The 15,107-nt window shown below is 41.8% G+C and overlaps 1 protein-coding gene across 33 annotated transcripts in view; it reads left to right on the top strand.

Moving 5' to 3' along the window:
- The window catches only part of ANK3 (ankyrin 3), a 639,900-nt gene that overhangs the window by 597,435 nt on the left and 27,358 nt on the right, over positions 1 to 15,107 (top strand). For 32 of the 33 annotated variants that reach the window (XM_089780092.1, XM_089780089.1, XM_089780088.1 and 29 more), the window contains 3 exons: positions 433 to 576; positions 2,920 to 3,604; positions 8,043 to 8,418. In XM_089780092.1, coding sequence (XP_089636218.1) covers positions 433 to 576; positions 2,920 to 3,604; positions 8,043 to 8,418 — 1,205 coding nt within the window. The remainder of the gene's footprint in view (positions 1 to 432; positions 577 to 2,919; positions 3,605 to 8,042; positions 8,419 to 15,107) is intronic. The other variant, XM_089780093.1, reaches the window with a different exon arrangement.

Below are 15,107 nucleotides of genomic sequence, written 5' to 3'. Positions count from 1 at the left end.
ACTAGTCGCTCCCCACCCCTCATTGCTGCCTCTATTATATAGAGGCAGCAAAGGGGGAGGGGAGAGAGGGTACTTCAAAGTGGCAGTGCTTCACAGAGGCTACATCTAGACTGGCCACAAATTCCGGAAAAGGGATGCAAATCAGGTAAGTCAGAATAGGGAAATCCGCGGGGGAAAAGCCGGAAAAAAAGCGTCTAGACTGGCGCGATCCTCCGGAATAAAGCCCTTTTCCGGAGGATCTCTTATTCCTACTTTCAATTTTTTAAATAAAATTTTTCAGAGCCAAACAAAAGTATTGAGGAGCAGTATATGTCTCAGCACCTTTTAATTAATCCAATATGATTGAAAGTGTAGCAAACAGTTACATTGCTCAAATTTGACTGAATTTTTTTTCTGAAATTTTTCTAACCTGTAACTCATTATATTTTCCAGCTGATGCCTTAACCTCTGTATTGACAAAAATTAACCGAATAGATATTGTGACCCTGTTGGAAGGACCAATATTTGATTATGGAAATATATCAGGCACCAGAAGTTTTGCAGATGAAAATAACGTTTTTCATGATCCCATTGATGGTAATTGAATTTTGTGTTCAACTTTATTTTAATAATATGCCCAGTAATACAGAAAAATATCTTATAAATAGATCTTTTCTCAAAAGACAGTAAATTGTGAAGGAATAATTCATTTCTTTTCATTTTAAAGGTTTTTGCTTTTTAAAACCACAATTATGTTAATTAGAGTCGATTTATGGTTTTTTAATAATGTCAAACATATATTATACAATGCAGAACTCTAATACACATTTGTATAATATTTCAACTTTCAGTTTGTCAGCTTATGTCTCCAAAAATAAGGGCCTGATCCAGAAACATGCACACAAAAATTAATTATCAGACACATTAGTTTCTCATGCATTAAAAAGTGCTTGTAATGTAGATGATAGTGTACTGTCCCCTACACTACCAGAAAAATAGGTGTCCTTCAGTCTCATCTCCATACACTAGTCATTAGGAAATCTTGTTCTAAAAAGAAATAATATCATTTAGTAATCACTAAAAGAATTTGCAACTTACTAATATGCAGCTTTGGGGAAACGAATTTATTCATAATTCATACTTGAGACATTTAAGAAATTAAATAATAATTTCCCAACCATATAATGGCTACATAAATCTGAGTACTTAATATTTCCAAGAGAAAAATAACAATTTTATGTAAGTAAAACTTATAATAGTTTTCACCTACAGCCATATAAGATAATAGAGTAATTTGAGCTAGATATTGTAAATCGAGAATTGCAGGACAAATGATGTTCTGATAATACAGCAGAATGGCAATTAGCAAATGTATACTTTGCATTGGTCCTGTGAAGCCACTAATTACTGCTATTTCTTTTTCTAAAATATCTTTAAGATACACTAGTGGCATTGGTTACCTCTTCTCTGATTTAAAACCCCATCTGTCTTTAATTCAGTTCTTATGTACAAAGCATCCTCTTTTGTATATATTTTCTTCAAATATGTATTGATGTCTTGAACTTCCTGCATTATATTGGGATTATCTGATTATTAAACTGTAAGTTTAATGTGCTCTATTATTAAGCAGCAGCACTGGTCATTGAATCATTGCATTACAGAAATACTTTTCTGTTGACATTTTAAGAAAGTTCCACTGAGATGTTTGCACCTTTTAATCGTAGAAGCAGTGTTTTTATGAAGAAAATATGCTTCTCAACAGTCGCTTCCCCACCGTTGTTTTCTGTCTCTCCTCTTCTCTTCTCCTCTCCTTCCTCGAATTTCCTTTCCTCATCAAGACCAGACTGCTCTTTACCTTTCTCTCAGCTGATTCAGAAAAAATCCTGTTGATGTGTCTTCCTAAATGTCAAATTAACCCCAAAGCATCTTCCTTTTCTAGGATATTCAGTCTAATATTTATTTACTCTAGTGTAAGTTTTACATCTCATTGTCATTCATTTGTATGTATTCAGCCTAATCCTTGAGAATGATTTTCCCATGTTTTCATTACTTACCTGTTCTTTTCTCTCTTTATTTGATCAGTGTTTCTGATTGTACCTATGTCACCAAGATCTCCTCAGTCTCCAAGATCACCAAGATCTCCTTACTCACTACAATCCTCTCATCTATATAACTTTACTGTACCAGAAATATTTATATAGATTCTTCCCTTTAGCCTTTGTGTTCTGTAATCCTTCTGCTGGTCCCTTCTTTTTAGATTTTATTCTGCTGCATTTTAAATTTTACTATATTTTCCAAGCCACACTGATATTCATTCCTATTCTTTGTTCCTTAACAATTCCATTCTTGTGGCACGATGATTAAATTGGCATATACTAGTGCACTCTATTATAAGTACTATGTCATTTTTAAAAGTAGGATATTAAAAATGTGTAGACATAGATATTTGCAACCAATATTCCCCCCATGCATGCACACACACACACACACATGATCAGTTTCTTTCTTTAGAATATACGCATCAAATTTGCATGAACCAAAACAGAGTGTACGTGTGTGTTACATAATTTGGCAACAAACTACCATGTTAGATATAAAAGAATAACCAACTCTATCCATGTTTATTCTCTTTGCTTGCTCAGGAGTCAGTATGTTGTGCCTATACAATGTTAAAGTGGCTGCAAAATATTTCATCCAAATTTGTGCAGGCTGTTGATTTCTGAAGTCAAAAGCAGTAGCAGCTGCCATTTTGGCAGCTAGCCATTTTAGCTACTCTAATTTATGTTGCATACATTTAGGATAAACCAGTAAATTTAACAAATTTACATTCATACTTAAATGGCTACATCTCATTTTCATATTTTCTATAATTCATCAATCATTTTACATGTTTGCTTATGTATTTCATTCCAGTCAGTCCCAATGTACTGTCTTCCTTAGGTTATCCCACCGTCCAAGTGGAACTGGAAACTCCCACTGGGTTGTGCTTCGTGCCACCCACCCCTTTCCATCAAGATGATTTCTTTAGTGAGCTCTCTAGTATAGAGTCACCCCTTAGAACTCCTAGTAGACTGAGTGATGTGTTAGTGACTTCCCAGGGAAATATAGATGGGACAGCAGCAGGACCTCCCGTGGTGCTTGAAGAAGACACTTCGCTGGAAGACAGCAAACCTGATACCTCAGTACCTAAAGAAAGAACACCAAAAGATATGTCTGTAGGCCAGAGCCATTTGGAGGAAGTGGATCTGAACGATTATCCTCGGTATCTTGGTAGTTATGCTGGGATAAAAAAAGATGCTAAGTATTCAAAACAAGTACAGAGTGAAGAGACTAGTCAAACAGGAGTCAGAAGTGAACAGCATAAGAGAGAAAAGTCTGGTACTGATGAGGAGATGACAGAAGAAAAGCTTAAATCTCTGTTTGAGGACATTCACCTTGAAGAAGGAGTTGAGTCTGAGGAGATGACGGAAGAAAAAGTGTGGTCTATTCTAAAAGATGTTCAGCAAGCAGAACAGGAAATGTCTTCAATTACAGGTTGGCAGAGTGAGGCATCAAGTGTTCATGTTGAACCACCAACACCTGGGCGCAGAATAAGTGGTGAACTACTAGATCGACTAGATGATAGGTAAGGATCTGGAACGTGTATGTTTGTCTTCAAACAAATAACTTTCATGTTATTTTCATCTCCAAATGTTAGATTTATTTTAAAAAGCCCTCTGAAATTATTTAACAAGCTCAAAGCTTGTTTACATTTATTTACATTTCTTACCCAAGTCTGGAACACTATCGGCAACGTCCAAGAAAGTACACTTGTTAACAAAAATATCCACTATCATTTGGGTCAGATAACACATCTTCTGTTACATGTAGATTATATTTTCTATAAAGGCCTGATCCAAAGCCTATTGAAGCCACGGGAAACGCTCAGAAAGTTAGTTATGTGAACTGATCACACGATTAAGGGCTTATCTAGACTATGCAGAAGATTTGAAAGATTCCAATCTCACTTGAAAGTGAAAGTAATCAAGACGCAGGTTTTTTCGGCAACCCCCACCCTTTTTCAGAAACCTCATTTTTTTCAGGAAAAGCGGCTTTTCGAAATAGGGAGGGTTGCCAAAATGCATCTTGATTACTTTCATGTTCGAAGCGCTACTTTTGAAAGTGAGATTGGAAGAAGATACGCAAATTCCTACAGAATTTGCATATCCCCTTTCGAATCTTCCACTTAGTCTAGATGAGCCCAAATACATATCTTACAACTATGCTTCTTTCCCACAGACAGCTTTAAAATTAGGGTAACTTAAAAAATCATTTCTGAACTCTCAACTAAATATCAAAAGCCAACACTGAAATAATTTGTAAAATATAATAGTAGTTTTAAATGATAGCAAACAATGGGCTTAAGCATCCTCACAGCAATCCAGAACTTCATTAATTGTTTCAATGACAGAAAGTGAAAATTAAAAGTTAAAAATTAAAATAGTCACTGTACTGTGTGTCTTATTTTAAGATACTATGTCTGTATTATTACAATGCTGAAAAAAAAATTAACAGAGGGTGTGTCTGTAGTGGAGCTGGAGGTGTCATTTCCAGTTTCCAAGCAAGCATGCTAAAAGTACCAGTTTAGCATGGTAGCATAGGTATCAGGAGAGATTAGCCACCCTAATATGTAACTATGGTTTCAAACAGGCACAGACTTGGTTGGTTAGCCCATTCCACTGGAATGAATGCTCTGCTATTTTAGCAGACTGCCTTGATCATAGCTAACATGTGTAGTGGAAGCCACAGCCTCACTGGGCCCCTGGACACAGTGAGGGGTTCAGTTCTGCACCCCCTGAATGAGAGAGGACTCAGTGGAAGAGGCAGGAGACGGGCAGTCTGCCCTCAGTGCTGCCCGGATTGTGGCCCACTTTCTTCCCCCCTTCCCCGCAGCCCTCAGCGCTGCCCAGGGAGTGCTGCACCTCTGTCTGGTGGCAACTTAAAGGGCCAGGGACACCAGCTGCTGCTGTGAGTCCCAGGCCTTTTTGTATCACCCAAGGCAGTTAATCCATTAATGGGCCTGAACATGCATATGTTTGCCCACGCTAGAAATTATACTTTCGTCTCCAGTGCAGACATTCTCTTAATTGTGGATAGCTTATTGTTTGTTTATTAATGTCTCCTACCTGGTACTTCCTTCCACATCTGCAAATGATTTTGTGTCTGTGCTCTGCTCTCATGGATTCCCTTCCACAACTCAGTTAAGTCACAAGTCAGTTGGCCTGCTTTTCTAGTGAGGAATGTAAGACAAACAGTGTTCGTATCCCTGGGTAGCTGTGCAAGGGAAAGGGGCCTCCACATGGATGTCATCTGCCTGCTTCAGATCTCCAAAGACTTACAGATTTTGAGGGGGTGGGGTGCAAAGCCATTGCCATTTATGCAGAAACACCATAGAAGGAAACACTATATTCATGACCAGGGCTTGCCAAGAAGCAGCAAGCCCCGCTCGCCAGCCACGCGGTTCTGCGCTCTGTGCATGTGCAGATCGTTCTGCGTATGCGCAGATCACTCTGCGCCGGCTCTTCCAGGGTGTAATCTACTCGCCACGGGCAAGTAGATTACATTGTTTGTCGAGCCCTGTTCATGACATTTCCTCTACCATACAGAAAGATTCAAGACTAATAATACTCCAGCCTGCGATACAGCTTGAGTCTCTCTAGTCCCCTTAGGATCTGACCGGCGCTGAACCACAGGAGGTCAATATTATCTAGCAGCATTAGCAATACTTCCACTGCTTCCTGGGCTCTTAGAAGACATTTAGAGCTAAATAACAGCACAGAACATTGAGAGCCAGGACTCGTGGCTGTCAACAAACTTTATGGGACTATGAGAAACTTGGCCACATCCATGATAAGTGGACATCCAGCGAACTAAAATCATGCTGGAACATGGATGGTGCCGGACTAGAGAGGTTCAGTGTGTAATATACTTCAGAGTACAATCCCAGAAAAATGTATTCATCCTACCATGTGCTACTTTGCTAATTTGTTCATCCTACTCTAGTACTCTCTAGTTCACTTTCTGAACAAAAGGTGTAAAGCTCCCAGGCTGCCATGCAACAAGTGCACTTTTTGGAGTTTCCCTTCAACCTGTCTTCACTGCGTGTTTGTCATTTTCTTTGTTGCATTGTCATAATTTGTAGAAACATGGGTATCCTGCATCCTTTTCTAAACAATTCTTCACAGTGAACAAGAAATCTTAAACAGTAAGCTCTTTGTGACAGGGACGGCACTTAGCACAGTGTGGATACTGCTGCTACTACTACTCCTATAATAACAACAACAGTACAATAAATTAATTAATGTAGATTTGACCTATAAGTGTCTCTGAAATAATGGATTGATAATGTGTCTGTTTCAGAGCTAGCTGTTTCCAGTGTAGTTGATTATATTTCTGTTTCATATTTTAAAGTAGATTAATTTTTATTTTAAATCAATTAAATTAATGCAGAAGAAGAATATGAACTATGGGGAAACTATAAATAAATACTTTATAAAAGCAGAATCCTTTCCCACACCACTCCATGTATCTCTTTTCCTCTTGCTCGTATATCTTTGTTTTATCATGTTAATCTTTTCCATACCCCAAATTCTTCAGGATTGTAATTAGTCTTATAAATAAGATACTTATATAAAATAACTTTTGTGTCATCAGCTTACCACATCAGCTTAAAAGTGGGGCACAAGAAATTCTCTGCTTTCCAAGGGTCAGTTGCATTGTCCAACCAAGGACATTCGGGCTACGTCTACACTGCAATGCTATTTCGAGATACAGAAGTATCCCAAAATAGCTATCCCACATGTTAACAGCAAATCTGTTATTTTGGGCTCACTATTCTGATGTCCCTGTAAACCTCATTCCACAAGGAGTAAGGGACGTTTCTTTATAGCAGCGAAAAAAGATGAAATAAGCTATTTTGAAATAGCATCGAAATAATATACACAATTTGCATAGTTCAAATTGCGTATCTTATTCTGAAATACATTGCAACATAGACGTAGCCTCATAGTCTTATTTCTTGAAAGACTTTGTAGTCCCATGCATGATATTTCATATGCGGTGGTGGGTTGGAAGGAGTTTCTGCAGCTCTTGCCCAGTGTATTAGCCAAGCTCCTCAAACTGATATTTAGGCTAGATTCAGTGTTCTTGATTTGCACTTTTTATTAATTATATCAATTTAAGGATAAAAAAATATCCACAGCTGGTATAAAACAACAGAGCTCCATTGCCTTCAGGGGAGCAACACCAATTTATGCTACATGAGGATTGGCTTAAATTGTATTGAGATGTTTATTAAGGGCTAGATTATCTCTCATTAAAGTCATTGGGAGTTCTGCATTTGACTTCAGGGGGTGTAAAATTTAAGTGATGAATTTAAATTCATACTCCAATGCGAATGTTCTAATATTGATGTGATTTGGCCAGAAATAAATTGGATTCATTCAGAAATATATCTAATTCAGGTGATATTGTATCTGATTAAATAAATTATGGGCAGAGTATTTAAAAATGTCTTGTTAGCAGGATATTTATTCCATTTCATTAGCAACTTGATAGAGTTTATTTACCATCTTTGTGGTTTTCTCAGAAAAGAGCTAATTATTTGAGCATCAGTGATATCTTGGGATATAGGGCCATATACAGGCAGAAATTTCAGGGTAGTGAGTAGCAATCACTAGCAAAGAGTAGCAGAAGTGTCAGGTACATATATATCTCATATGTTTATAAGACCATGTTGGTGGTCCTTATTCCTCTTTTTTCCCCCTCTATAACTGGAAAGGACTTGGAATAAAAACGTGACCTGATTCTCAATGTCTTTACAAGGGAGAGCAGTGAAGCAGAAATGGGTGCATCCAGTATAGCAATATTAAATAGCTTGATGTTCATGTATTGAATTTAAATCTTAACTTCTCTGTTTTTCAAAAGTACAAACTGAGAATATAGGCATCTTGACAGCAAGCTAATTGCTTAGGATTTCTGAAAGTGATTTGAACATTGTGTGATTGTGTATTTATCTTTTGTAGTCCTGACCAATGTAAGGATTCTGTTACCTCATATTTGAAAGGAGAAACTGGGAAAGTTGAAGCCAATGGAAGTCGCACAGAAACTACAACAGAAGTAAAGACTAAATCTTATGTTCAGGAGTCTGTAAACAAAGTGGGAAAACAGAGTGACAAAGAAACTCTGAAACCAAAAACACGAAGTTCTGTCCATACTGAAGAGCAAACATTATTAACAGCATATCAGAAAGCTTTAGAAGAGACCAGCAAGCCAACAGTAGAAGAACCTAAAACCTCTGTGCCTGTCAGCATGAAAAAGATGAGTTGGAAAACTCCTGAAGAGAGCAAGCCAAGGACAAGCATCCAGGAAGAGGAAGGAGCAGCAACAGCTGAACAAAAGGTGTGATTTTCGGTTATTAATCTTCCAGTTGGATATGCATTAATTGACCGATCTGTAAACTTGTAGTAAAATTTGTTTTGTTAACACATTTTTCTCCCCTTGGTACAATTACTAAATTACAATAAGGGAAATTAATGTTTCAACCATTACGTTTTGACATATCAGTGGCAAGGGTGAAATAGTGTTGAACGGCTCCCTCATTTTCTTCCTGGTCCCCAGCCTGGTCATCTTGGCTACTCTGAGCTGCATCAGCTAGCAACAGTCGTCATAGGCCATATCTCCTTCACACCCCAACATGCCTGTCAAGGCTGGTGCCAGGAACTAGCTTCTGTGGTTGTGTTTCTATAGATGGTTTTCTGTTCTTTGTGCCACCAAAATGAACAGAGCAGGGCAAAGAATCTCTCCTTCTCTGACACTCCCCTCCTCCCCCCCCCCCAACCCCCGTTTTTTCACTGCATTTATTTTCAGGAAAATATATTATATGTCTGGTGAAATTTAACCTAATATTTGTGCTTTGTTCCCTTGACACTCTCATACACACTTCAAATGCACAAGGCCAAGCTACACAAAAAGGTCTACAGAGAATTGCCAATGTACAAAGCACTTCTTTAGGAGAGGATATGATCTTCCCTCTACCGATATGTATGGTCAACTGCCTTCCCTTCCGTTGTTACATTACCTACGTTACATGTCCCTAAATACTTACTGGGCATATGCCACCCGCAGCATTCTTCCAGCCAGTCATCTGCACAAGATGAAATTTTAGTGCAACTCTCGATAGCAAAGATCCTTCCGGCAACCTAATAAAGTTTGTTCAAATAATTGTTTACAGCATGACAGTTCTGTTCTAGGAAACCTGACAGCTGGAAGGTTGCCATTGGATAAAAAATAAGGCCACCAGGGAGCTAATGATCTATAAAATAGGCTCAGAAAATCTCAAAGAAGACATGCTGGACTTCACCTCTCTTTGTCTTCTCTATAGAGAATCTTATGTCATTGAGGCAACACATCAAGGAATTATAAATATTAAGTGATCCATTTCAATATAATATAATGGATTTTTTTAATAATATAACTTTTTTATTTGTAGTATACGTACTACACTTTTTCATCAAGTAATGCAGTAAAATAGTTTAAATTTAGTTAATTTTAAAGTATTCTCTAGTTGTTTCACCCAGTGTCCCTTTATACCTGGTAACATAATCATTCTTAGCTTGCATGTACTTGTACTGTTATATTTCATTCTTTATTTATTAGTTTGTGATACATCTAAAATTGTGAAGTCCGTTATAGGTATTAACTAATTCTCTCAAAACCCCTCTAACAACTTGGTCCAAATATAGTTGAATCAAGGAGATGATTCCTACTTACTTAAATGTCTGTTGCATCAGAACTTATACATGTATTGTTGTCCTCATATTAAAAATGGGAATATAGCATAAATGACTTCACCAGGGCCACAAACTGAATCTGTGACATAATAGGCACGAGAATTCGGGAATCTTGATTCCCAGATTCATGCTTAGTGCATTAGACCATTGCTTCTCCTTAATTTTAAACATTTTAAAACAAATAGCGTAACAACTCTTAATTCTACTTATGTGCCCACGAGGTGGTTACCCAAATGTCAGAAAATAGGCAGCTGGACACTTTAATTCTCGGGCTCCTCTTACTTATGAAGATTCTATCCTGGAATATGGGGAAAATAAATGCATGCATGTTTTCAAGACTCTTTTCAGCACTTCTCTTGTAACATAGAATCATAGAATAATAGAAACATAGAACTGGAAGGCACCTCGAGATCATTGAATCCAGTCCCCTGCTCTCAGAGCAGGTCTAAGCACTGTCTAGATTATCCCTGACAAGTGTCTTTCTAACCTGCTCTTAAATATCTCCAGTGATGGAGATTCCACAACCTCCCTAGGCAATTTATTCCAGTGTTTAACCACCCTGACAGGAAGTTTTTCCTGATGCCCAACCTAAACCTCTCTTGCTGCAATTTAAGCCCATTGCTTCTTGTCCTATCCTCAGAGGCCAAGGAGAACACCTTTTTCCTTCTTCCTTGTAACACCCTTTTAGATACTTGGAAACTGCTATAATGTCCCCTCTCTGTCTTCTCTTTTCTAAACTAAACAAGTCATATTCTTTCAGTCTTCCCTCATAGGTCATGTCTTCTACACCTTTAACCATTTTTTGACTCTTCTCTGAAACTTATCCAATTTTTCCACATCTTTCTTGAAACGTGGTTTCCAGAACTGGACACAGTTCTCCAACTGAGGCCTAATCAGCACAGAGTAGAGCAGAAGAATGACTTCTCATCTTTTGGGATACATCTACACTGCATGCTTATTTCTAAGTAAGATATTCCAGAACAGTTATTCCAAAATAATCTATTTCAAAATAGCAGGTCTGCACTGCAGGGAAGCCTCAAAATTAGTCCAAGGTAGGCATCACTAATGCAGATGTCCTATCTTGATTTATAGCCCCAGAAGGCACCGGGAATGGGATAACTTAGAATGGTCCTGGTGAGGGACTGTTTCGAAAAAGCAGCAGTGGAGTGTCTACAGACACCTTATTCCAAAATAGCTATTTTGGAATAGGTGTTATTCCTCGTAGAATGAGGTTTAGAGAATTCAGAATAAGCCATCTGTTCCATTATTTCAAAATAATTTTGAAATAATGGAATGGCTGTGTAGACACTCACATTGTTATTTCTTAATAATGCTAGTTATCTCAAAATAACGGTGCAGTGTAGTCGGACCTTTGCTCACAACACTGCTGTTAATGCGTCCCAGAATCATGTTTGCTTTTTTTGCAACAGTGTCACACTGTTGACTCATGTTTAACTTGTGATCCACTAAGACCCCTAAATCTCTTTCTGCAGTACTCCTTCCTAGACAATCATTTACCATTCTGTATGTGTGAGACTGATTGTTCCTTCCTAAGTGGAGTATTTTGCATTTGTCCTTATTAAATTTCATCCTGTTTACCTCAGATCATTTCTCTAGTTTGTCCAGATCATTTTGAATTTTGACCCTGTCCTCCAAAGCAGCTGCAATCCCTTCAAGCTTGTGATTGTCAGCAACCTTAATAATTGTACTCTGTATGCCATCATCTAAATTGTTGATGAAGATATTGAACAGAACCGGTCTCAAAACAGACCCCTGCGGAACCCCACTTGTTATGCCCTTCCAGCATGATTGTGAATCATTAATAACTACTCTCTGAGAATGGTATCCAGCCAGTGATGCACTCACCTTATAGTAGCCCCATCTAAGTTGTATTTGCCTAATTTATTGATAAGAAGATCATGCGAGACCGTATCAAATGCCTTACTAAAGTCTAGGTATTCCATGTCCACTGCTTCTTCCTTATCCACAAGGCTTGATATCCTATCAAAGAAAGCTATCAGATTGATTTGATATGATTTGTTCTTTACAAATCCATGCTGGCTGTTACCAATCACCTTATTATCTTCCAGATGTTTTCAGATAGATTCCTTAATTACTTGCTTCATTATCTTTTCTGGCACAGAAGTTAAACAGGAGTTAAACTGATTGGTCTCCTGGTTTCCTGGGTTGTTCTTATTTCCCTTTTTATAGATGGGCACTACATTTGCCCTTTTCCAGTCTTCTGGAATCTCTCCCATGACTTTTCTAAGACAATAGCTAAAGGCTCAGATACCTCCTCTATCAGCTCCTTGAGTATTCTAGGATGCATTTCTTCAGGCCCTGGTGACTTGCAGACATCTAACTTTGTCTAAGTAATTTTTAACTTGTTCTTTTATTTTAACTTCTAAACCCACCCCATTTCCACTAGCAATCACTATGTTAGGCAGCCCCTCACCTTTCATCTTGATGAAAACCACAAGAAAGAAGTCATTAAGCACCTCTTCCATTTCCAAACTTCCACTGCAATGGTGGCAAAATTCCATCATCACTAAAAGACACTTTAACCCCTTAATTAATGGCTTTCCTTCCCCAACATCGTGGTTTTGGGGAAATCAATTTTTGCTTCCTATTCTAATTATCATAATTAAGAGTATGTCTGTACGACAAATGTAGATCACATTTTTAAGGTTGACTTTTTAGCATCCGAATTACATGAGGTCAATGGAGTGCATGGCCACCTTCGACTTTTAACAGTGGTGTACTGTGGGTAACCATCCCATAGTTGCTAATGTCCATTTGTATTCTGGATTAAGATCTCAGGGTATGTCTACACTACAAAGTTAGTTCGAACTAACAGACGTTAGTTCGAACTAACTTTCCTAGGCGCTACACTAGCGCTCCGTTAGTTCGAACTTAATTCGAACTAACGGAGCACTTAGTTCGAACTAGGTAAACCTCATTTTACGAGGACTAACGCCTAGTTCGAACTAGCTAGTTCGAACTAAGGGCTGTGTAGCCCTTTAGTTCGAACTAGTGGGAGGCTAGCCCTTCCCAGGTTCCCCCTGGTGGCCTCTCTGGGCACAACCAGGAAAACTCTTCTCCTCTCCCCCAGCCCTGGGCCCTTAAAGGGGTAGACTCTGGCCAGACGGCAGTAGAGTCAGCCAGCCCTGCCAGGAGTCTCTGCCCCGAACCAGTGGCCCCACCATGAGCCAGGCGGCCAGTGCGAGTGGCACGTCCCCTGCCCAGTCCCCCAGCACCCAGGGGCCAGCCAGGGGCCGTAGACGGCGCGCGGCCTCCTGGACTAGTGTGGAGGTCATGGACCTCATTGAGGTTTGGGGGCAGGCCCCCAACGTCCATGATCTCCGCACTAGGAGGAGGAATGCGGCCGTCTATGGGCGCATAGCAGCCGCCATGGCCACCAGGGGACACAGGCGCACCCAGGAGCAGGTGCGCATTAAAATTAAAAAGCTGCGCCAGGCGTACGCCAGGGCCACAAGAGGCGGCGCCACTGCAGGGGCTGCCACCTGCCCCTACTTCACTGCCCTCCACCAAGTCTTGGGGGGCAGGGCGGTCCGTGCCAGCCCGGGGGACATCGAGCCAGGACCAGAGGGCCCTGACCTGGGCACACCAGAAGGGTCACCGCCAGCAGCGTCGTCCAGGGAGACCGTACCAGGTAAGTAGTTTGAATTAAGTAGTTCGGGGGGGAGGTGGGAGGGAGACCAGGGACCGCGCGCGTGGGCCATGCCTTCCACAGATCACGCAGACACCTGTGCACGTGCGAGCACGTGCCATGCCACCCTTGGGCAGGTGGCTCCAGCTGCGTGACACCCAGGGGCCATTGCCCAATAGGCACATGCTTGTGCAAAGAGATGTGACATGCTCCCGACCCCGGGGCAGGACCCAGCAGGATGATTTCCCTTCACATGTCCCCTCTACACGGAGGCAGGGGACATCTCCCCTCCCCCCCGCCGCCCCGGCCACACTATACATGGCACAGGGACATGGGTGCGGTCTTGGGGCAGCTCCCAGTCCCAGGGAGAGCCAGACATCCTGACCATGGCCTCTGTACAAGCACAGCGGCTGTGACGGTGCAGGACATGGTCACCCTCACGTTGCGGAGTTGGGGAGGGGGCTGGGCATCATCCTCTGCGTCCCCAGGGAGAACTGACCCCTTCTCTTCTTTCTCTACAGCTGCACCAGCTGCTCGTGCAGGGCGCACCACCCCGCCTGGGACATGCTCCCGCACCCACGGCCTGCTCCGGACTGCCAGCATGGAGCAGGAATACTGGGACCAGCACCTTGGGGCCCTGCAAGCCGTGCACCGCACACTACGGTCGTGGATGCGGGAAGACCTGCAGGTCCGCCACGAGCTGCTGGCTGAGCTCCGAGGGCTGAGCACCAACCTGCAGCTCCTGCTGCAGAGCATGGTGCCCCGTGCTGGTCCTGCACCAGCTGTCCCCCCAACTGCTGTCCCTCCTCCCACTCCTGCTCCCCCTCCCACCTCTCCTTCCTCAACCCCCACAACCTCTTCCTCAATGTCCACACCCCCCACCTCAACCTCCGCACCCTCCACCCCATCCCCCCGGGGATGCCGAGTCCCCCTCCCTCGCCGTACTGGGAGGCGGTCGGCCCGGCAAGACCCCCCACCCCTGATCCTTCAGTTTCCCCACCCCCTCCTTTCCCTTGCTTCCCCCTTTCAGCTCCCTCCTCCCAGTTTTCCCCCTCCCCTCTCCCAGCCTCTCTCTTCCCCTCTCCCACCTCCTTTTCCCAGTTTCCCCGAGTTTTGTTAAATAAACAGAGTTTCTATTTTTGAACACACGTGTCCTTTATTTTGTACATCAATAAGAAGGGGGGCTGGGGAAGGGTAAGTGGAAGGAGGTGAGGGAGGAATGGGGTACGAGCCCCCGATGGGGAGGACTGGGCTGGCTCTGCGGGCTTCTGGGGGTGGAAGCTCTCCTGCAGCCCCCCAATTGCCCCCTCTCCCCAGATGGCAGCCTGCGGCAAGTGCAGCCGGTCTGATGGCCGAGTGCTGTGATGTGCCCAGTGTGGGTACTTCGGGCACTCCAAGCCAGGACTGGTTTGTAAGCGGGGAACCCCTGAGAACTGTCTGTCCGGGGTGGGGGTCGGGACCCTTTAAGCGCAGCCCTCGGCTAGCCTGAGACAGCATCTCCACGCTCTAAGTCCTCCTCTGATGCCCTGCCGGCACTGCTTCCGGTCATCCTTAAGCCCTGTTCAGAGTCCACTCAATGTGGACTTGCTAGTTCGAATTAGCAAAACGTTAATTCGAACTAGTTTTTA

The sequence above is a fragment of the Pelodiscus sinensis genome, chromosome 8 (assembly GCF_052426305.1).
Source record: "Pelodiscus sinensis isolate ZL-2025 chromosome 8, ASM5242630v1, whole genome shotgun sequence".
In the NCBI taxonomy this organism is placed as follows: Eukaryota; Metazoa; Chordata; order Testudines; family Trionychidae; genus Pelodiscus; species Pelodiscus sinensis.
Note: the sequence above shows the minus strand (reverse complement) of the source record. Positions and strands in the feature narration are given on the sequence as shown.